The sequence below is a fragment of the Amphiprion ocellaris genome, chromosome 19 (assembly GCF_022539595.1).
Source record: "Amphiprion ocellaris isolate individual 3 ecotype Okinawa chromosome 19, ASM2253959v1, whole genome shotgun sequence".
Classification (NCBI taxonomy): domain Eukaryota; kingdom Metazoa; phylum Chordata; class Actinopteri; family Pomacentridae; genus Amphiprion; species Amphiprion ocellaris.
This window is the reverse complement of record NC_072784.1, coordinates 932,489-956,814: the sequence shown is the minus strand read 5'-3', so window position 1 is coordinate 956,814 and position 24,326 is coordinate 932,489. Positions and strand designations below refer to the sequence as shown.

Here is a 24,326-nt window from a genome sequence, read left to right as displayed (position 1 = left end):
ACAGAACCACACTGACTGCTGGACTATTTCATGGTTTAAGAACATCAGGAATGTTTATGATCCGTCTTGTCACAATGAAGACTTCTGGAAGGAAAAGCTAATTAATAACATCTTCAGCACAACTCCCCACCGGCAATGTAAACAGAGTGTATACAATTACACCAGCTGGCCAGCGTCCAAATGCACAAGAAAAGCCTCAGAACAGGCCGAGAAAGACTGTTCCCCATCATCTCTGAGAAGGAAAGGTGCCAATGAGGCCTCTGATTGTCACTGAAGGATTCGTTCCACTGCGCTGGTGTGGGTACCAACCACAATAATAGACTCGGGAACTTGAGAATCTCAGATGAAGACATTAGCATATGTTCCACAAGCCCCGCTAGGTTGTTTCATTTCAAACATGTTCAGTATGTGGGTGTACTTGGGGACAACACACGGATTTTCTGTAAGTTCTCAAAATGTTTCAGCAGCATGTGCAGCCTGCTTACATATGTTTAACACGTGTAGCATCAAGAAGTCAGGCAACATGTGTGCCGTTCCTCAAATATGGATCTGGTGGAGAAGACGGAGTGTTTGATCAGTTACACAGATCAGGACACTCCATTGCTCTAAGTGACAGCCTCCCAGCCTTTATTCCCATGACCTTCACACAAGGTTAGGACAACTCTATAACCGCTAATATCCTGAAGTCGTCAAAGAACAGTTTCACTTGTTTCTAGTAGAGACATAAAAGACATTCTGGATTTATTGAAGAGACATAAAGTGATCTATAGGACTGTGAGTGAAGACATGGTCAGATGATAAAGATCTTCTTGCTTCCATTTCACCTGTTTACTCACACCACTTTTACACTGGAAATAGAAATACTGGATCTTCTATGGTAACTGAAAACAGATGACAGTTCTCAACAAAATGTGCACCCAATGACATCCTCTCAGCTGGCAAATTATGACTCTGCACATGTTCTCTTCTGATTTTTTGACACCTTCAAACCAGCTTTCCTTCCTTTCCGAGTTGTTTATAGCTTGTAAAATCATCTTATTCTACACTGTCTGACAGCATCAAATACGTTCTGTATCAGCTTTTCCTCCCATTTTATCAACATAATATTTACCTTGAGTAAACACTAAAACCCATACATGTTTAATGGCTGCAGCATTCTGTTAAATGGAACTATTAGATAGTTCATCATGATATGTCTGATATATTTAGAGGCTTTTGGAGCTCAGATGTAAAACATATTTTTATGTTTAAGTGACAGCACCCTCCAGCAGATGTAGTATTTATGATAACAGCAATGGATGAAGTGTGATATCAGCAAGAAACAAAAGCTAAATTTGTACTAAATCTAAATCAGAGCCAACAGAAGTGGTCTACATCCGCTCACAGCATCGTGCTGCATCGGTGTCCAATGTGTTCAGTTACACCACCAAAACGCTGTGTAGCTGTGGGGTTTCCACGGTGGGTGAAATGGAGTGTATCGTGTTTGAATTGGAACTGAAACTTGGGGAACAACAGCTACTTCTACAGAAACAAAACAGGAAACAGAGAAAACATTGAAACTGAGTGGGACTGTTCATAGGCTAGTAGAACTAGGAGAACGAGAATTGACATTTAGCTGCATGGACCAAATACTCGGTCTTATGACTGCATAATGAGCGGCCGGATAGAGTTAAATGTCATCACCTTCCTAAAATAATATCCTAATTTTTATGCCTAAATCATCTCCTCATGATGCTGACCACCTCTGGTAAAATCATCGACATCCTCAGTTGAACAAATCATGTAGGGATGTCCGATATTAGCTTTTTTGTCAATAACCGATACACCGATATTGTTCAACTCTCAATTTCCGATACAGATATCTGTGAGCTACTTAACTAATTCTAGGTAACATCACATATCTCCTGTGGTGGAATTAACACATCATGGCTCATTTTATTGTGATGCCACATTGGATGCATTCTCAGATGCAACAAGGCTTTCAGATGGAAACATTGTCTGTGCAAAAAAAAAAACAAAACTCAATTTAAGCAATGGAAAAAAATGCCATAAAAAAGTCTCGAAAAACAGTTCACACTCTTCCTCCCTCTATGAGTCTATTATAATGTGGCAGCTATACTGTACAATTTTGAAAACTGTCGGCGAAATCCAGGTATTATTTTATCAGTCTTTATGATAGGCAAAAAAACAATAACGATATTGACTGATATTACATTTTTATGCCAATATCGGGCTGATAATATCTGTGGGCCAATACTATCGGCCATCATAAGGTCCTGGGATTCTACCCCTGAAGTATAACGGTCTATGTCAAAGGTCAGTTTGGTGTGGTTCAGTATTTTTGTGTTTTCTAAAACCGGAAATGACTCTGGCCATTATTTTAAGAGGGTGTTGACATTACATTATATTGTAAAGAAACATCACTTCTGTTCAAATGAAAATGCAGTGTAAATACAAAATATTACTACCAATACGACTGAGTTGAGTTGGTAAGATTTTAGAGTAAGCTTTAAAGTTTATGTCAGGAGGAGGTTGGGGTGGATGGATGGAACAGCAGAACTTTGGATTTAATCATGAGAGGCTGCTATTCATGTCCATTAACTAAGTACAGCCAGCAGAGTTTTTTTTAAACTGAGGCCATAACCTGAAGAAAGTGTTAAATATTACAACTAAAACCCCTCAAGTCATAAGATATTTTGTGGAATTTCCACATGAAAAGCTGCACAGATTCAGGCAGTAACTATAACGAACAGCCGTGGACTCATGGAGGAGAATTCTGAAATCTCTGTGTCCCTATCAACAGACTAGAGTTAAATTTGAAAAAGTCTAAAAACAGATGACGTTTTTACTTCCACCTAATCAAAACAAGTCATTTACAGAATAAATATCCTTATAACAGTGACTCGGTGACACTGATGCCTTAGAACAATGGTTCTACCAAATTTAATACATCAGAAATGAAGTACAACAATTCTACACCAATTTTAATTATGGCATTAACAGGTAGTCATTTTGTTTATTCTGCCAAACGCTGCAGTCTTCAACAAATGGTGACATCACACACTTCTTCATTCCGTATGTACTGGGGGAAATTGACAAATAACCTTCCTGGTTACGTAAACTCCTGTCTTATTACAGCCAAAACAACAAAACACTCAATTTTAAATTGAGTGGTTTTCACATATTAGATATAATAATACCAAAAGAATCCACTGGAAACTGGAAGAGTAGGATTTAAGTGATTGGACCTTACCAAGCTGAGGTAGTCTAATGAAAGATGCTTTCAAGTTGCGTCAGCGAAGTTTTCAGATGTAGGAATTTTACGTGACTGAGTGGCAGTTCATGCAAAAGCTTGGAGGATGTGTGAAGATAAGAGAAAAATTAATCGGCTAAATAAAGAAACTGTCAGCCAGTATATGAGTGTTGCTGTTGACAGTATTCGTTACACCGCCCATCCTAAATCTCACATCAGTCACTGGAATTATGTTATTGAAGCTTTAAAACAATTTGTTCACTGCAGATCCAACAGGGAGTCTGTGGTGAGTAATAATCAGCTTTTATTGTTACTGCCATAATTTCCACTTTAGGTCTAGTTTGAGTCATAAGGAGGAGCTCGAGTTCTACTGTATATATGGCTTTATATAAAAAGAAGGATTAACAAAAATGAAAAATATTTGATGGGGACAAGAGTGGAAAAAGTTAATTGTTCATATTTGTACACAACACTGAAATTTTTAGAACCCAAACAATGACGAAGTGAAGCCAAAGTCAGCAAAATGTAAAGGTTAGGAAATAATGGATCATAGACAGGGATGTCCGATATTATTGGCCTGATATTGGCATAAAAATGCAATATTGGTCAGTATTATTATCTCTTTTTTTTTGCCTATCATAAAAACCAGTAAAATAATGCCTGGATTTCACCAACATTAACCAAACTTATAGAGGGAGGGAGAACTTTAAAAAAGAGATTTTTTTCCATAACTTAAGTTGAAGTACTTTTGCTATTTTTCACAGACAATGTTTCCATCTGAAAACCTTGTTGCATCTGAGAATGCATCCAATGGGGAATCACAATAAAATGAGGAGAGATGTGATGCTGCCTAAATTTGTTAAATAGCCCACAGATATCGGCATCAGTTGATAATGGAATCAGCATATGGTTTTTTGACAAAAAAAAGTCAATATCAGACATCCCTATTCATAGATAATAGAATTCCTCAGTGGAGGAAAGCATCTAAGTACATTTACTAGAGTACTTTACAATTTTGGGGAGTGATTCTAATTCGTGATTCATATGAAATTGTACTTTTGCTGCACTAACTGCTTGACGGATTATGATGAAAAGCAATAAATTATGATGTATTCTTATAGGTTATGATCTAAATATACACATTAGCTCTACATTTACATCAAAATAACGGACGCAATAATGCATCAATTATTAGAATCCAAAAACTTAAATTTGCTGCATTATTTTGAAATTGTCATCCTGCAAACTGTTGTTTTATTTTCTTGTTATTTTTGGGCCTTAAAGCATTTCCTCTGCATAAGATGCAGGGTTTTATTTCCCTCTCTGTGCCATTTTCTCACTCCAACACCTCCAGATCTTCCTCCATCACTGAAGTTCGCGCACATTTCAGAGACAGCTCGATGGGAGCAGACTCTCAGAAATATCATTTTATGACCGTGAAACTCATCAACCAGAGATAAAAGCTGAGGGATGTCTCTGAATGCGGCTCCTCTGTCGCACCTGAGCTGCTTTTTATAATGATAAATTTCCTCCGGGGCGGTGACTCCACCCTACCTGGCGTCTGTCTGTCTCTGTCCTCCGCCTGTCCTCTTTATCATCATGTGGCCGTTGGATTAACAATCAGAGACAGATTATAGCCATAATAAACTCCAAAACACTGGTTCAAGGGTCAGCCTGAGCACGGGAGGGGAAGGAAGGCTGTGCACTTATGGGATGCGTTTGGGTTCATGCTGCACTGCTATTACGCATCATAAAGCTCAATTAATCTGCCGGTTGGCATGAGTGGTTATTATTTAAAGGCTCGATCAAATAGAGAATATTTCCTTAAGGCACCTGGAGGAAACCACTGCCTTACTGGTTTTATTGCAAAAGTTACTTTTGTCAAATAACATACATAATTTAGGCCACCTCATTTGGCACATATCTGCCAGAAAAGGATTAGTTTATTATCAAAAAATGGTAAAATAATTGTTTGTTTTTATGTAGCATGAGGCTAATAAGCAAAATAATCTGCATCACTTTTAAACTATTATTGAAATAATGTTTTATAGTAGTTTTTAAAACTATGTCATATCGTATTAAACATATATTTCCCCTACAGTGCAGACAGTTAGAGCCCTAATGCTCTCTAAATTAATAATTGCTCTCCTCGGCCTGTTTGGAGACATTAGTCCTGGAATGATTCACTTCCAACCAGCAGACATCAAACGGCGGAGAACAATGAGGGTCCTGGCTGCTGTCTTTAATTCTCCATAACAAAAGTACAAAGGCCGAGACGGAGACCAAAGGCTTCATCCCTAAACACCTTTAACACCTTCTCCGGGCCCGCGGTGCGCGCCGTCGGCCCTGCGCGGCGCCTCCTCCGCGACGGGCCCCGTCTGGATGCGCCTGAGAACCGGGGGGCAGCGGAGGAGAGAGGAGCCCCGGGGGGAGGAGAAGGGGGAGGGCTGATAGGACAAAAACACCTCATCTTCTCCCCCCTGACTGTCTGAGCAAACCTGGCTGGAGTGTGTGTGTGTGTGTGTGTGTGTGTGTGTGTGTGTGTGTGTGTGTGTGTGTGTGTGTGTGTGTGTGTGTGTGTGTGTGTGTGTGTGTGTGTGTGCGTGTGTGTGCGTCATGGAGATAAGTTTGTACCGGGCTGCAGGCAGCATCTTCACCGGGCCTCTGTAGAGCTCAGCAGCCTGGTAGCACCACCGAGGGGGATAGAAACACTGAAGGAGGAACTTTTTATTTATGTTTCATAATTTTATTTATTTATTTTAAACCTTTGGAGGCCACGAACACAGAGACAACCTGATGCGTAAGTAAATTTATGGTCTATCGAACCGTTCCTGAAGTGGTCTAAACACTGAATGAAGAAATGTTTTGATATTTATTTTACTTCCACAGGCTGCAGCTATGGAAAAATAATCATGATACTGTAGTAATAGAATCTGCAATTATCCTTTAAATGTTATTTATTTTCCTTTTTTAAATGAAGTTGTTAAATTAGACTTTTTAAATTGCCTTTGTCTGCAATTAAGTATTCCGGAAATGTGTATTACTAAATTGTGATGTTGTTTATGTTTGGGTCTAACTTCCTGTTAGAAATCCCCTTAGACTTATTCTTGGAGGAGTTTTGCTGCGTAATAGATTCTGTCGGTGCCAAACACAGATCAGATTTCGAAACTCTTGTTTTATTTTTCGCCATGTTTTCCAGCTGGAATGTGAGAGCCAGACAGAAGCAGGAACTGATGTGAAATTCACTGAAGCATCATCGGTTCAAAATCACGTTAGAAGCAAGTTCTTGTACAAGTAGAGAAAGACAGCAGGAGGAAAACGTGTGTTTCTGAGCTGAGAAAAAAAGCAGATTTAGGTTGGCAAGCTTTTTAATGGTTTTATGGCACAACAAATCACTTAACTCTTAGCCCTTCTAAAAAGTAAAATTAAACTTTTTTTTGTTTTATCATTATTCTTCTTATTATTAGATATATGAGTGTTGCATTAACACTCATTTAGATCTATAATTTAATATGATCTCTGCTGTAAAGTCTCTGTTCCTCTAAACGCAGTGGCGGACGGCAGACAGACGCCGGTGGCGGCCGCCCCCGTCGTGCACGGTCCCGGCGGCGAGGAGCAGCAGCAGCAGGGCTCGTGCCCGCGCAGCGCTCTGCTCGACCAGAGCCGGCGGCACCGGACCGCGTTCACGCGCGAGCAGCTGTCCCGTCTGGAGCAGGAGTACGGAAAGGAGAGCTACGTGTCCAGACCCCGGCGCTGCGAGCTGGCGGCGGCGCTCAACCTACCGGAGACCACCATCAAAGTAGGTTACCGGAGCACCGAGAGGGAACTCCGGGGCTTCATCTGTGTTTGTTAAACTTCCGTTGTGGTGATCAAGCGGTGCAAAGCTGCAACGTTAAGGTGTCTCCAACAATAAAACTGATCTCAGAGCTGACTGAGATCAGAGCAATGTTTATCTGAAGGATATTTGAAATTATTAATAACAGAAGCTGCTAGTCCCTCTTGGAGTCCTTTAAATTTCCGGTGGTCCTAAACTTTCTGCAGACAGTCCTGGTAAATCCCCAGGTTCACTGTGTTCCAACTGACAGAAATTATCCTTATTAAACCACCAGTCCTAAGTTTGGACACACCTTCTCATTCAGTGCTTTTTATTTATTTGTATTATTTTCTACATTAATACTGAAAATTAACATTTGTTTGTTTACAACATAATTCCATATGTATTCTTTTATACTCTTCAATATTAATCTGCAATGAAAAAATAATTGGATAAAAACTATTGAAGGAGAAGGTGTGACTGGTAGTTTATATTCTGGAGTTTACTGAGAAAAAGAACTTCCTTACCAAGTTTGTTGTTGAACCTAGTTTCCAGGTCCATCTCACTTGTTGTGGCATTTTCAAAGAGATGGGATTTAGATCAAGCAAAGGTGTAACTGAAAGATTAAATAAAGTGTCATGTTTGAACAATAGGAGCCTAAAACTGCTCCAGGTTTGGAGTCCTAACACAAATGGAAATCAGCCAATCTTCAGTTTATTCTGTTCACTTGTGGTTTCCCTGGTTGTGTTAAAATGTTTTTTACCAGATCTTCTGACAATCTGCAGAACACACGGTGAATTCCAAATGTAATTTTTGTAGATTTGCTTTTTGAATGTATGGCACCAAAGACTGGATTATACACATAAAACCTGGGGAATTGCTGCATCTGACATTTATTTCCTTGAAAAATTACTTGTTTGTTCAGTTTATAACATGTACTAATACATTGAAAAGGCCCATCATTAGTCCCTGAAACCCAAATTAGCATGTTTTAATTTCTTTTTGTTGTCTATCCAACAGTCAAACCACCAAATACGATAAGTTTACTATCATAAAAACATAGTTAAAGTGGCAAATAATCAGATTTGAGTAGCTGGTACCATTAAATCTTTTATCTTCTTAACTTAAAAATGGTCAGAATTGTTGCTGTAGAGTACAGGTGTTTTTTTGTGCACCTGGAAAAGTAATGAAATTAAAATGTTGTGTGAAGCTTCAGTCTATACATAGAGAACAAAGTACATTTAGTCAAGTACTGTGTTTAAATACAATTTTGAGTTTCCATTTTCTGCTCCATGTCAGAGGCAAATATTCCACTTTTCACTCCGCTACAGTTATTTCACAGCTTCAGTTGTTTGTTTCTTTGCTGATTTAGTTTAAGAATAAAAAATATAGTCAGCAAATAAATCATTATGTGTTATTTTAGATTAAGGCTTTATGGGAAATTCACAAGCTAAACTAAATTAAGCTACACTAAAACAGTAAATCACCTTTAACATCTCCACCATCAAAGCTGGAGTTGTAATCCAACAAAATACATTATTCTGGCAGATGTACATTTGCATAGTGAGTGCTATTACTTTTGGGAGTTGAAGTATATTTTGATGCTAATACTATTCTGCTTTTACTTAATTGTGCATTGAAATGCATTTAAATATTTCTACACTGCAGTATTTTTACTTAAATAAAGAATCTGAGTGCTTCTTTCACCTCTTCCACCACCAAAAATAGTCAAGAAAACTCTAAATTATCATTTTTTAGTTGATTTTTTGCCACACTGACTGTTTCCTCCCGTTTCTAGCATTTATACTGAACAATCATGACTGCTTGCTCTAGTTCCATTTTATTTAGCATACAGACATGAAAGCAATGGTAGTGGTGCCTCAAATGTCACTGATTTTCAGGCTTTGTGAACTTCTTCATCCTCTTTGCTTATGGACACAACATTAGGGAACTAAAACCAACCACGTTCCACCAGGAAGCAGCAGTCTGAGAGCCAAACCCACCTGTGTGACGCCTCCTCTCAGCGTTTCCCATCACTGAGAGGTTTCATCTCCTCTCACTTGTGGTTTCAATCAGCCTTTCAGATTGAGTAGTGACAGTTTTAGCGGCGTCTAACATTTGACGCTGAGGCCCCACTGCGCCCGGCGCTGCAGCTTTAATGTGCAGTAAATGCGCCCACCTTTCTGCCAACTACTGGTGGGTGTTTTATGAAGGAGCAGGAATGTGAGGAGAGGCCTTGTAAACGCTGCCACCTGACGTTTTAGAAGCACAGCCTTCCGGGAGATTCTGTGAGCTGGTAAAAGAGCTGAGGACTGGACTCAGGACGGCTCGTCATTCTTAGATTTTAAGATTTCAAGGAGGCGGAGAAGTCAGAGAAAAGTAGGAGTCAAGAAGAGAGAATTAAGTTGTTAAGTCATCTGACGGAGAGAGAAACATTTAAACCCTTTACTTTAGAGTTTAGTCCAGCTAGCAGCATGTCTTTGGAGATGACGGTCTGGGAACAACCATGACTGCTACACAATGACTTCGCTGATTCCTCTGCTTTAGCGCCACCAGCAGGTTAACAGGTGAAACGTATGTAAATAACGTATAGATCTGGAACATTTGGTGCTAACAGTAATGTTTCCGACAGAGTACATCTCGCTGACTCCTGAGATAATCCTGAGGTTGATAATTTAGTTTTGAGTGAAACGTCTCGACAGCTTTTGGATGGTTTGTTCGTCTGCTGCAAATTCGTTACCAGTATTCAAGTTCCATAGATGTTTTATCTGTCCAATATTTTGGTTTATGACCAATGGACACCTTCAAACTAGTAACATACAGAACGGTGATGTTAGACCATTCTGCAAAATCTGCTTTCAGTTAGGTTAGATGTTGTTTTCTGCTAAAGCTCCACAGAGCAGTACAGAAATGCTTTTTTAAAGATTGGGCAGCATAAACACAGGACTAAGGATTAAATAACATGTATGAATAAGGACAGATTGTAATTCCAGTAGAATACGTACATTATTCTAGGATTACTTTGGATTATTCTGAAAAAAACTTTAAAATATGATGATTCTCAGGCAAACATTGGAGCATCTGTAACCATGTTGTGTTAGCTGCTGCATGGATATTACACTGACTACTGGACATGAGGGTATTCTGAGAAAGTGTAACCCATGCTGAATCAAAAAATAGAGATATTATACCTCTGTGTTCAGGCTTGATTGAGTTATGACTGTGAGAAGGAGTGTGTAATGAAGTGGCAGATGTTTTAATCCACATTAACTGCCTCTGTGAGCTCACAGCTACTGCAGCTTCTCCTGCTTGTTGGTGAGCATCCAGACCAGCTGCAAATCCCTTCAAATCTCAGTCTGAAAACCTCCATCCATCCATCCATTATCTATACACCGCTTAATCCTCACTAGGGTCATGGGGGGGGGGGTGGAGTCTATCCCAGCTGACTCAGGCGAAGGCAGGGGACACCCTAGACAGGTCACCAGTCTGTCACAGGGCTACATACAGAGACAAACAATCACTCTCACATTCACACCTACGGGCAATTTAGAATGATCAATTAACCTCAGCATATTTTTGGACTGTGGGAGGAAGCCGGAGAACCTGGAGAGAACCCACGCATGCACAGGGAGAACATGCAAACTCCATGTAGAAAGATCCCGGGAAAGCCGGGACGCGAACCAGGGACCTTCTTGCTGCAAGGCGAAAGTGCTAACCACTACGCCACTGTGCAGCCCAGTCTGAAAACCTGTGCAACATAAAACATTCCACTGCTTTAACTACCTCTAGTCTGTAAGTCAGACACTGAAAGCATGAAGGTTATTTTAAGGTGAACAAATGACCACTGCTGTGTAGACTTTAGGTCATAATGTCCATCTGTGATACACACAACGACAAGACTGACTCTCTTCTTTTTGAAATCTTTCTTCAATGCCTACTCTCTCTCTCATATTTTTTATCTGTCATTGTTTCAACAAATCCTATCCTTCTTGTCTTTTTCAGAATCTTGCCAATAATATTTTTCTCTTCCTTCCAGGTTTGGTTCCAGAACAGGAGGATGAAGGACAAACGCCAGAGACACTCCATCGCGTGGCCTCATCCTCTCGTCGACCCCCTCGGAGCTCTCCTGATGGGCCGAGCCTCTCCTTCCTCCACCATGCCGTACCCCTTCATCCCGCCCCACCTGCCCCTCCACCACTACTCCCCCCTGGCTCTCTCCTCCACGCCATCCTCACCTCACAGTCCTTACAGTCCACCCATGAGGCCCCTGGATGCCCTCCGCCTGTCCCAGTACCACAGCAGACCCGGGGGGCTGCCTCCAACAGCAGCGGTCCTTTACCCCTCCTCCAGCCTCATGCACCACTCTGCTTCATGCCCCTGCCCCCTCTGCCTGCACTGGGGACCAGAACAGCTGCTCAAAGCCAGAGGGGAGGCGATGGGGCTGAGCCGGCCCCGTAGTCCGAAGGTCCATCCTCCTGGTCTGGAGAGGAGGGAAGAGGTGGTGTAAAACCCGATGACAGCAGGCAGTGTGCTCGCTGAGATCTACATTAATGGAAAATACACAGAGGAGATGACAAAGTGCAGCAGACCACAGAGTTTCATTTGCTCCAGTGTAACTCTTAACATCAGATGAAACTCACTAACTCCTAGAAACAGGAGCTGAAAAAATCTTCTCTAAAACTATCGTCACATGAGGCTGCTGACAAATATTTTTATTTTATTAACTTCAGTTTTTTAGTCTGAGCACAGACCTTCTATTGAGTATCATCCCCTTCACTATCTCTGTGGAAACCTGCAAAACTCAGTTTAATCTGAGGTGCACTGACATCCTTAACATATGGGCTAAAATCATGAAAACTCTTGTCTTTATTCTAAGGAATATGACCTCTGTACTGTTTGCACAGCTTAGCTTCTCAACAAGAGGTTCTTCTTTTCAATCTTCCTCCAGTTTCTCATTTTTTCTCCAGCATACCTTCTGCAGAAAGTCCTTTTGTATTACTGTTGCCTTGGAAAGGAGAATTTCTCTGAAAAAATCTGAACTGAATTGAAAAATTACCCCACATTGGACCATTTAGGAAGGGGTTTGGGTGAACTGAAGTCACCTCAGAGCTCCACCTGTTAGATGCCCCGTTGTTTTCAGATTTTAAAATGTAGGTTAAATGTTGCATTCTTGTTTACCCCTTCGTTTACATATTTTGCACTCAGCTTCATGAACATTTATCCTAATAGCATATGCGTCCTCCTGGGGAACTCAAAATGCAAATTTTACATTCAATGAAACATTATATATGAAGCTATTAAAGTTGAGACAGTTTTAAGATATCAAAACTTGGAGAAAAAAAGTGGAACAAATTACTATTTCAACTCCACTGCCAGACAGAAACGATATTGGAAGATTATTTTTGTTTTTTTTAGATTTTTATTGTTTATTTTTTTCTGCAATATCTGCACCTAGCATTACAGTATTGTTTAGATTATCATGGATGTAGTGAAACAAAAACACTGTGCAGACTGGGATACAGAAACATGACTAAGGATTAGTTAATGTGGAAAGACTGACTAAAGTTATAATTTAAAAAGGCAAATTATTATTATTTTTTTTTTTTATATTCAAAAGATTTATGAGCCATCAAGGTAAAAACTGTTTAATTGTTAATTCTCAACTAATAGCAGCAAATGGTTGCAGGTCTACATCGAAAAGTTATTGCAGAATTTCAGCAGAGTTTCAGTCCGAGTTATTCAGACCAACCAAAGTTGAGATACTCAGACTTTTTAAAAACTAGCTGAGTCCAGCTGAAGAACACTGGATCCTACAATTCCCATAATGCAGTTGCAAAACTTCCTGAACTAGATCCACATCTGTGAAACTCTTTGAAGCACCGTGTATGACAGGCATTTTAAAAAAATATAATATTAGACTTGGGATTCATCCTTCCAGGTTTTTCCTTTTAATGATGACATAAGATTTAATATAAAAATCAATGAAGGGTCGTTTGGCTGAAGTTTGACAGTCAGATGCTCCTCATTTTCCACTCTTCTACACAGACGGCGCACTATATACTGACAGAATTCCATAATGCTGCATACTTTATTGGCTTATTTACTTACATTATTACATTTTGGAAGAATTAACTTTGCTTCAGGACATTTTAAACATTTTTCAGTGTGTTTCCTTAAAGGGAAACTTTCTGTCCTCATCCCCTTTTCTGATTCACCTCCTACTATTCCATCTCCATATTTATATCTAGTGGTCGGTTCTTCAGAATAACTGACGTTTCTGCACTTTGATGTAAACCAAGTGGCTTCTAAATGCTCCAGTTTGTCAGTTTCAGCTACAGATGTTGTTCTCTGGGATTCTTTTGGTCTTTTTCCTAACCAGGGATGTTTTCAGCAACTCCCTCTGGATAGAGACTCAAACAGGATAGAGCCATAATGAGTATGCACATGGTACTAACATGATTCAGATTTAGGTTAGGTGAAGAAAAAAAGGGATAAAGACAGAGAAAAAACACTCAAAGGGACATGCTGCAGCCTGTAGAAACAAGAGATTTTATTGTACATATTATAGTTCTGAGAGTTGGTTTGTTCTCTGCTGTAAGAATAATAACTACTGTTTTTATTTATTTGTAGAACCATGAAGTTTTAAGTAGCGTTCATTGACAGGTTTGGTTATAGGGTGAGGAGAGTAGAGTCATAGCTGTTTACATTTGATTCAGGAACACATAAAACTCCTAATTAGAATCAGAAACTCAAGGCCAAGAATCACGCTGTAGGTCAGAGTTTCAGTCCTGCTGATGTTAGAACACATCTATTGACAAGACTGAGAACACAAAGTGAGATAAAACAATGTTGTGTGAAATCAAAGACTACATCTTCTTAAAGATATTAGTTCCATCCTTTTGTGAAGCGTCCTAATTTGTTTTTTCTTGTGAAAGTGAGACACAAACATGGATAATAATCTCATGTGTGCTATGTAGAGTCAGGAAGGACATCATTAGTCTGGAAGCAAAGAGGAACAAATAGAACCAGCATACAAATATCAGTCTGAAATTTTTAATTAGTGCTTTTAAAATTAATTAAATAATGGAACTATGTGTTGAGGAACAGCAGGTTTATCTGTCAGTCCTTCTGTGCAACCAGGAAACCTCTCAGTGAGTCACCAAGCTGTTAGGTCAGTCTGGGGTCACTTAGAAATGTCCTTATTTTTGAAAGAAAAGCATTTTTTTCAACAAAAATAACATTAAACGAATCATAAATCCAGACTAGACATTATTAATGTGGTAAATGACTATTGTAGATGGAAACGGCTGATTTTTAATGGAATATCTCCATAGGGGTACAGAGGAACATTTCCAGCAACCATCACTCCTGTGTTCTAATGCTACATTGTGTTAGCTAATGGTGTTGAAAGGCTCATTGATGGTTAGAAAACCCTTGTGCAGTTATGTTAGCACATGGAGAAAAGTGTGAGTTTTCATGGAAAACATGGAATTGTCTGGATGACCCCAAACGTTTGAACGGTAGTGTATTTCCAGAACTTAACTCCCTCTCAAACCAGACATTGTGACCTCTCACTATTCTATTTGTGTATTGATTCAACATCATTACAGACTTCCTGGTTGTTGGATTTTAGTTGGAGTAAAGACATTCTAACCTCCAGCTCTGCATGTGACACTAACATATGAGACTGATGTGTATCTTCTGATCTTGGTCACTGAAAGAACATAATGTGTGGCACAATAGTTCTTAACTTGAGGTAATGAGGTCTGAGATGTTTCCTGATTTCCTGATGAGACTGAATATTTCATACTGAACAAGGTTTGAATTAATGTGTCCATAAGGTGTTTTTAAGTCTCTGACCTTTGCTCACACATCACATTGGTTGTTCAGTGATGCAATGTTAACTTTCACAGCCATAAACCTCCACACAGAAGCCTTCTTTGTCTTGCTGCTGACACCACACCCACAGCCAAGGACAGGCAATTTAAAAGGAGTTTTCACTTCTCCACATGGCCGTCTCATCGATTTGTCAGCATTTCAAGAGTTTTGCTCCAATATTTAATGTCATTTCTTGAATGGACACCATTTGCACTCGCACTACCAGGAGAAGGAGGAGGATGTTTTACTGTCAGGACATGTGAAGGAATGAGCTGTACGAACTGTCACTTTTTTAAAAGATGTTAAACTAATTAATAAAAGAGTCAACACAGTTCATTTTTGTCTGCATTGTCTAGCAAAAAAATGAAAAATTAATATAGAAGCTGAATTATAATTAATTTATAATATGGATACAAGAAAAACATTTAATTTTAACTCTAAAATCAGATCTATATTGTGTTGAAAAGTAAATTCTAGGTGACATTCATCTTAACCCTCCTGTTGTCCTAATTTACAGGCACCAAAAAATATTGTTTCCTTGTCTGAAATTTTTTTTAAACCACAAAAAAATCCCCAAATTTCTGAAAATTTGCAAAACCTTCAAGAAGAAAATTCCAATAAATCCTTAAAAATTTCCCTTAAAAGTTTTATTTTTAAAAATCCCCCAAATTTGGCAAGAAAATTCTTGTAAATATTTTCAAAAAATAAGTAAAAATCTTCCCAAAAAAAATCCTAAAAATATCTAAAGTGATTCCATATATATCAGTAAAACTTCTAATATTTTCTTTAAGAACATTGACCTAAAAATCAACCAAAATCCAGTTGCTAGATTTTGGTAGATTTTATTGTGAATACTCTTAAGAAACATTTTTAACATTTCCTTTTTTTCCACCAAAAAATGTTCAGAGATTTCCCAAAAATGTTGAAAATGTGGACATCAGACGTTTCACTGTGAATTTTTTTTCCCACATTTTTAAACTTTAAAATGGGTCAATTTTGACCTGCAGGACGACACGAGGGTTGATCAGTTTTGTATGAAGAGCTTGAATGTAATTAAATGTCTTCCACCTTAGCCTTAAACCAATTTGCTTAATTTGAAATTTGAATAAACACAGAGACTAATGTTCTGTATGGAGTTCAGATGTTTCTGCTTTCTGCCTAATAAAACAATAAATAAACTTAATTTCTTTCAACATATTCCATGTTTTTAATTAGCATTGATTAATTTAAACTCTCAGATGGCAGATGATGGCTTGCATTATTCCTGGTCAGACTTTTTAAACTTGTTTCTGTTCACTTAAATGTATGACAACATACCGTAATACGCTGTAAATGGTAAACATGCACTTCCATCCAAACTAAACCCACCTTTAAATGTCAGCTTTATAATAAATCTGCCATGCTTACGCAGTGGTATAAAATATCCTCTCTGACCTGATTCATATTTGCCCTGATACCACTGATAAGCTGTTTTAGTTCTCTGTGGTCCGATGAAGTTTTACAGTCAAAACACAAACTGCTGCTGAAGCAATAAACTGATTAAATGATTGAAGCTCCATATGTGTGTGTTTGAAGGAAATAAAGAGCAGGACAGAAAAGCTGGGCTGAGTGTGCAGTTTGTTAAGCTGTGCGTACGGCATGGATGTGTGTTTAAATGCATGTGCCTTTCTGTTTGTTCGTGCCTTGCGGTTGTTATTTGATCTCTCAGAGTGTAGCAGCGCTTGTCTTGTAAATGCTGCAGCGGCTATAAAAGGTTTTGGACAGAAAAGTCAATCAGCCTGTTTGCTGGTGATTCCTATAAAAGTGGAGAGAGAGATGGATGGGTGTGTGCACGTTGCTGCTGAAACTGTACCAACGTGAAGTTTTCTTTCAACCAGATCTGATGCTACATGTGATCTGACCCACAAACAAGCAATGATCTCTCATTTTAAACTGACTACTACTGCCACTGCTTCGTGTCCATTTGATCAGAAGAACATTTCTGGTGGTAAACAGAACCAGAACAGACTCAAAACTCATTTCAAGACTCCAATCAACTAAATGGCTACAGTCATATTGGACATCAGTCATGTAATTAATTTAAACAAGATTTAAAAAGTAAAATATAAAGTTTAATAGAAGCAAAAGGCAGCCTTAAAGTGGATTTTTCCTGTTTTCAGTCAGCGGTCAGTCTTCTTGTACTACTGCTTCTGTAGAGAGGTGAAAATAATTGACTTCAGAAATAAAGTAGGAAGTAAAATGAAGTGTTCAAACTGATGAGGTGAAAACAGGCACCCCTATTGTTTTTTTTTTTTTTTTTTTTTTTTTTTAAGTGTTTACATTATTTTTATTGATTTAAGCGCGCCTGTGATTTCATGAAAGTTTCACTTATTAGAGTGCTATTCGACATCCAGCCGATAGAGGGCGCGTATCGCGCTGATGAAGAGTAGTGTTTTGGCACACAGAGGAAGAATAAACCTTCCTGTTGTGATGCTAACGTCGGCTCCATGTGTGTGCCTCCGCTATTCTTTATCACAGGTCAGAAAACATGCTTAAAATGAGTATACACTGCAGACTTTAAGAGTAGAAAATGTCGCTTATTAAAGAGTTTGCACATGGTGGTAAAGAAAACGGTTGTTAAGAGAATTGTGTGTAAGAAGGGATTATTGGTCGTTCGCTAATCGTGCTAATGCTAACACACTTGACTACTGTGGAAGCACTTGTGGGAAAAGCTAATCCAGTACAGTAAATTGTGTAGCTAAATGCACATATATGAGGTTTAATGGCCACACCAGAAGTGATATGTTGTAAAGTTACATGCTGAATTATTGCCGGATGTTTATGTGCTTAGTTAGTGTCATTACAAATGTCATTAAAGGAGCATTGCACTCTTTATTTAGTTGGTTATGAGATAAATATGTTGTTTCATAGAAAAAATGCAATTGTGTTGTAAGCAAATAAAACGAGAGTAACAGAGGGTATATTGCTGTTATGTTAAAAATACATTTCATATAGTTAGAATAACACTAAAAAAAAGGTTATGTTAAAAAATGGTTAAAAACAAATTCATTTACTGTTTTTCATGGACAATGTTAAAAGTCAGTGGATTTAAGAACAAGAGAGCACATGGTTGTTTCATATTTCAAGAAAATGAGTTGAATTAAACTACTGTCATTGTAATATTGGTTGTTCAGAGGAAGAATAAACCTTCCTGTTGTGAAGCTAATGCCAGCTCGTGTGTGCCTCCTCTATTCTTTATCACAGCATCACGTCGAGAGGACAGAAAACCAGTTGCCCCCTATCTGCAAAGTCAGGGAGGCAACACTTTCTACTTATTGGTGGAGATTCTGAAAGTCTCATATGGAACCCATAATCCCATCAACAAGCACTAACAAAATATACAAAGTGTTCAACTCTGTCATTAGGTTTAGGCAAAGAAACCACTCAGCTGAGTAAAAACAACCAAGAGTCCATCATTATGTTACACATGAAGGTCAGGGTAACGCTCAACTTTAACGTTTCTTCAACCGTGAAACCCTCTGATGACACTGACCGAGACCAAGAGTTCCCTCTGCTGCAGAGGAGGAGTTAAATTTAAAAAGCTGATGTTGGCAGAAGTCTGGAAAAGAAAAAAAACGCCACCACTACCATAACTCTTCCATCTTTCACTTCATTTTTCATTTTTGGTTTAGCCTTGGAGTCAAACCTCATTCTCCTCAGTGAAAGTCTTCCAACTAACCCAGCTTCCTGCCACTGGCTAGATGTTCTAATGCCTGGAAATGGAGCTACAAAGAGTTGAAGTCTAGTTTGCTCTCATACAACTTGAATCACAGTAGACTGAAAGGTCAGTATGGAATATTTGCCCAATGATGCCAAAAAAAATACTGCCTACCCTACCTTTAGTGGCACCGAAGTTCAAGCAGCAAAGACGTCCTAACATCAGCTGTTAGGAGGAAACTGTGTGGATCACGCCTTTATGGTTCATCTGCAAAGCAACCACCACTGAAGGAGAACAAGAAGAGAACTGTTTGGACCAAGAAACACAAGGAATGAACACTCGATCAATGGAAATCTGGGCTTTGGTACAATCAGTCCAGATGTGAGGATTTTGATTGGAGCCACTCTATCTTAGTTACACATTGAGTAGGTGATTGGATGGTATCCACATGTGTGGTTTCCACCATGAAGCGTTGAGCTATAATGATGTAGCAGGCTTTGCTTGTGACAGTTGCAGATTTATTTAGAATCCAAGGCAACAGTTAACCAGCATTACTGCCACAATGTTCTACCGAGGACACGACATCCCATCTGGTTTGAGCTGAGCAGGACCTTCTGAATCAGACGACCTGGCCTCTACCATCAGGGACCTAAACCCAGCTGAGATGGTTTGGGATGAGTTGGACCGCAGAGTGAAGGGAAAGCAGACAAGAAGTGCTCAGCATATGTGGGATCTCCTTCAAGACTGTTGGAAACGCTCCATGTGACAACCTCATGAAGCTGCTCGGAGAATGAAGAGTGTGCAAAACTCTTATCAAAGCAAAGTGTGGCTACTTTGAAGAGTCTAAAATGTAAAACATGTTTGGCTTCATTACATTTTTTTCCTTCCTACATAAATCCAAATATGTTATTTCATAGTTTTGATGTTTTCACTTTTGTTCTACAAAAAAGAATAATGAAAAATACATGAATGAGTAGGTGTGTCCAAACTTTAGACTGGGACTCTTCTTGTAAGTAAATGTTTGAATTATTAAGTCTTTTATTTATTTATTGGCATACAAGTAGTCAGATTTGATCGTGTTGTGTTCATCAACAGCAATGGACTTGGATATATCAGATTTTATTTTATATTTCTCAGCTTACAAAAGCCAGAAGAGAACACTGACACATCTTTCAAAGTCGGACCCTAAAGTTTTACAGCAACAGAAGCTGGTGTATGAACAAATCAAAATATGAATAATAGAACTGAGTGTGTTCATTGTAAAGACTTTTACAATCCAACAGTAATGCCTCAATGACAAATCAATATAAAGTTTACAGAACAAAACAAAGCTGTAACTGAGGCATATGATCTCCTGTCCGTTAGCAGAATGGATTCCAGTAGTGTACAGACAATGTGCCTTAAGAGCTGCAACGACAGACGGCACACTCTGGTCCTCTCTGCTGATTCAACGCCAGCAGGTGTGCCTTTAAATCTCAGACACCCTGCACTGATTTTCAACTCACCTGGACAGGTGTTCCCCATGATGGCGGTTCTTGTGCAGACTGAAACCAGGAGCGACTCTTCATAGGCGGTGTGTAATAATGTAGGACAATAAACAGCGGGGTTAATTACAGGTGAGGATGTCTGAACAGAGCTTAGCACGGCGGGACACACAGAGGATACAGCTCGGATAATAATGTGGTATAATCATGTAAAGCTGTAAGTAGAGGGGGAGGCAGACTGGCCTGTCTCAACTTGCTCAGGTGGGATGCAGAGAAGTAAGTAATGAATAAAAGGCTTTCATGTGACATAATTTACCGTCTGGTGGCCATATTGGAGGTCCTCATGTCTGTGAGGAGCCGGTCCATCTCCAGAGTGTTGACCAGACATGGTTCTGTTTCTGCCTGAAAAGTAGTAATTTTACTGCTGAAAATCATTATTACTGCTGAATTTCTTGTTATTAATGGAACAGAATGGCAGTTTGGTAGACACAGCTATACCCAGTGTTGGCCAGTTACAGCCAGCAGCCCTGCTAGTTTAACTTCATCTCTCAGTAACATGGTCACTACAGTGACGTGTAAATGCTAGAGGATGGTCTGGCTGAATTTCATCATCATTATGCTTTGGCAGGAACCAATCACAATCATCCTGGGCCTGCTGAGGTCGGGATGCAATATAGCGTCCCTGCAAAACGATGACAAAGAACTAGTTTTTGGTGGAATGTTTGCATGTAGGAAGGTGAACGGTGTCAGTAAAATGGATTTTTTACAAAAAAATCCAAGCAGCCCTGTCTCACTGCACGATCAAAATGTCTGGCAAGGTGCACCACTTTCAGCATGCAGTTTGCTGCTCGAAGGTTGTTGTTTTCTGGAACAAAGGAGAATCTGAAAACGATAACAGGTGAAGGGGAGGAGACAGCAGCAAGAAAGATCTACATCAAGTTAGTCAGATTGATGTGGTAATGGCACTATTTTCTAAATCAAATATGTTTTCAATAGCTGAAGATCTTCTTTTTGAAGCAACAAGCACACAGCAGAGCTTTTAGTGCTTTGTGAATAACTAAGGCTCATGTTCATGATGCCACCACTATACATAGACATTTGATGACCAGCCACAACATTAAACCATCTGTCTAGCATCATGTGGATCCTGTTGGGTCCTGGACCAGAACCTCTTGGGGTGTCTTGTGGTGTCTGGCATTGGAACAGTCCTTTAGTTCCTCTGCGTTTTGCGATGGTGCCTCAGGGAATTAAGCCTGTTTCAGCAGATGCTTGATGAGATTGGGATCTGGGAAGTTTGGAAGTTCAATCTACACTTTGGTCATGTTGTTCAGAAAGCGGTGTGCTTGGTCTGAAACAATGTTCAGATGGGTGGTGTGTGTCAAAAGAATACCTATGTGACCTATGTCAGAATAAAAAGTTTATCTGCATCGTAATGAGAATGTTATTCACTTCACCTGTCAGTAGTTTTTAATTTGTATATGATTACAGAAGCACTTCTTCTTACTTACTTACTTAGCTTGCTACACTTTTCAAGTAACTTGCAGCACTTCCATCTCCACTGAATAGTAAATATGCAGTAATTGGGAGAGACTCCAGGACATTGTTGGAAACAAACCTTTTTGCTAAGCTAAGCTAACTCAGATATACCAATAGGCTTATTTCTGAAAAAAAAGTCAAGCTGTTTCTTCAGCATATGTAATTAGCACATTAGCCAACCGTTGTTTCATTCCAAAACCACAGTATAAAGTCCTCAGTGAGAAATTACTGGTTACCATCCTGTAAAACACTCTGTGCTCTGCCCTCGTCCTCGATGCAACAACAAGAAGAGCCATGATGGTCCTGCATTTCATTTCATGCAGCCTAATTAACAGACTGGTCCAATCAGCCATGTAACATTTAACCTTGTGTCTGCCATTTATTGATGCATATTAGCTGAGCAAAACAAAATCCCTTCTCAGTTTAATGAGCCTGTTAGATGTAAAAACAAGGAGGGGAGTCTCAGAGGAGACTTCAGGTACTGATCCACATCGGTCACCAGGGAAAGCGCTGAGCACCAAGTAGTGTCAGCTGTTCTACAACCAGAAGGTCAAAGATTTGATCCCCAAAATAACCATAAGGCATGAACGTAGCAGCAACACGTTATAGGTACAATAGAGTCCAGACTGCTGCATGTCAGAGCTCAGTCTGAAGCTGATGAGGTTTGAAAACGGAAAACACAGTGTCAGTTTTTACAATGCTCAGCTTTCTATGCAGAATATTGGTGGCTAATGTTGAGAATATTCCAGTACTGACAGGGATTGACTAGTAGGTGTTCTACAAAATGATCCAGACCCATTTTTTACCAAACGCCAAATGTCTAAAATTCCACCTGAACTTTACAATATTGAACTATTTTGTTTCCTTCTGTGTACTAAATATTCAGTATCTGCTTCCTGAGTGGCAAAAACAAGGCATGGTTTTATAAAAACATTAGAGAAATATATTAAGGGTTTAGAGAGGATTGCCAGCTTGTATTTAGAATGCTTTACAGAGCTCATGATGCGTGTGGTCAACACCCAATTACACACCACATCTAACAGCGGTCTAAGTATTGCCAGTGGTAGAGAGAGGATACGAGTGGCTGACTTCACGGGAGAGAGAGAGAGAGAGAGAGAGTCTATCATGTTTGTGCTTGTGTCTCTGATCCTGGACACAGACGTGGAAAAGAAGAGTCAGGAAGGACTACAATAGGCATCTGGAAGTCAGTGGAGGCTTTTATCCAAAGTGGCTACAGCAGAGCACACACTAGTAGAGGCATTCACTGTGGTCCTGCAACCCCTCACTAATTCTGCTGGTTTACCAAAATTAAAGTAAACTGGGCGTTTCTGGGGGTGACATGTAATTTAGATTACTTAAGTGGATGCAGTTGTAATGCTTCCATGTGGTTTTCAGAGGAGTAAGTGAAGATGTGTTGTTTTATTAACCAACCAGCTCTAAGAGAATCGCTGAATCTATTGCTTGTGGCTTTAACCGTTTAACTACCAGAGGCCTGCAGTAACACAGACTCAGGAATTACTACAGATTTTTGGATGGTCTTTTTTGGGATCTCTTGGCAGGGTTGAGGATGAGGTGATGGAGGATTTAAACAGTCAGGGCTGCTTGTCTGGAGTAAATCTGGTGATTGTTTGGAATTCTGTGTGACATGTGAAACATAGCATAGGTCATAAACAAAGGTGTTCACAGAGGTACAAGAAACCCTAAACAGCTAAATATCAGGGATTGACTTAACAGTTGTCCATCCATCCATCCATCCATCCATCCATCCATCCATCCATCCATCCATCCATCCGTCTTCTTCCTCTTATCCGGGGTCAGGAGGCAGCAGATGAAGGAGGTCATTCCAGACGTTCCTCCTCCCAGCAACACTTTCCAGCTCTTCCTGAGGGATCCAGAAGCGTTCCCAGGACAGATGAGATATATATAATCCCACCAGAGGGTTCTGGGTCTACCCTGGGGTCTCCTCCCAGGTGGACATGCTTAGAAAACCAAACCACCTCAACTGACTCCTTTTGAGGTGAAAGAGCAGCGGCTCTACTCCAAGCTCCCTCCAAGAAAAGATTTTAAGACTTTATGCATCATCTCTTTGAAATCATTTTTGGACAGTATTGAGTCATTCTGGATTTTTTTGAGTCATTTTGGACAATTTTTGAGTAGTATTTTCTAAAGTTTTCATCAGTTTCAGCGGAAGAAAATCCTCCCTGATTTTATTCACGACTTGGAGATGTTTTACTGAGAAAAGCTGCTTTTCTGTGATTTGAATTCTCCTTTTTGACAGTTTAAAAACCACTTCATGTATCTAATGTTTTTAAGACTTTATGCATCATCTCTTTGATGCATGAAGTCTTAACATGTCATCTCAAAATTGTTCTTACATCCCAGAGGAGGTTCAGGACACAAAACTAAAGGGGGGCATGTTTAAACCTCCCAAAGTTGCTGCTAGAAGGTTGATTCTCTCTAGAAACCCACTGGTGGACAGCAGAATGTCAGGATTTTTCAGTTAAAGATAAGGCTAAAAAAAAAGCTTGGTTGAAAAATGTGGCATCATTTCATTTATTTTCATTCCTGCAGGTCACAACAGCATCCAGCATGGTTCCAACTTTGACTGAGTGAAGCTTCAGGAAGGAGGATCTGATGCAAGATGAACCACACAGATAGACCAAC

The 24,326-nt window shown here is 39.5% G+C and overlaps 1 protein-coding gene and 1 long non-coding RNA gene across 2 annotated transcripts in view; both read left to right on the top strand.

Moving 5' to 3' along the window:
* Positions 1-5,827: 5,827 nt before the first annotated feature.
* eve1 (even-skipped-like1) lies at positions 5,828-15,277 on the top strand. The gene is made up of 3 exons (XM_055005024.1): positions 5,828-6,053; positions 6,805-7,052; positions 11,104-15,277. The coding sequence occupies exons 1-3, from the start codon at positions 6,050-6,052 to the stop codon at positions 11,572-11,574; spliced, it is 723 nt and encodes a 240-aa protein (XP_054860999.1). The 5' UTR covers positions 5,828-6,049; the 3' UTR covers positions 11,575-15,277.
* Positions 15,278-17,078: 1,801 nt separating this feature from the next.
* LOC129347510 (uncharacterized) overlaps positions 17,079-24,326 on the top strand; it is a 28,352-nt gene continuing 21,104 nt past the window's right edge. Inside the window, exons 1-2 of the long non-coding RNA XR_008599644.1 lie at positions 17,079-17,462; positions 24,234-24,326. The exon at positions 24,234-24,326 is cut by the window's right edge and continues 5 nt beyond it. This is a non-coding gene — a long non-coding RNA (uncharacterized LOC129347510). The remainder of the gene's footprint in view (positions 17,463-24,233) is intronic.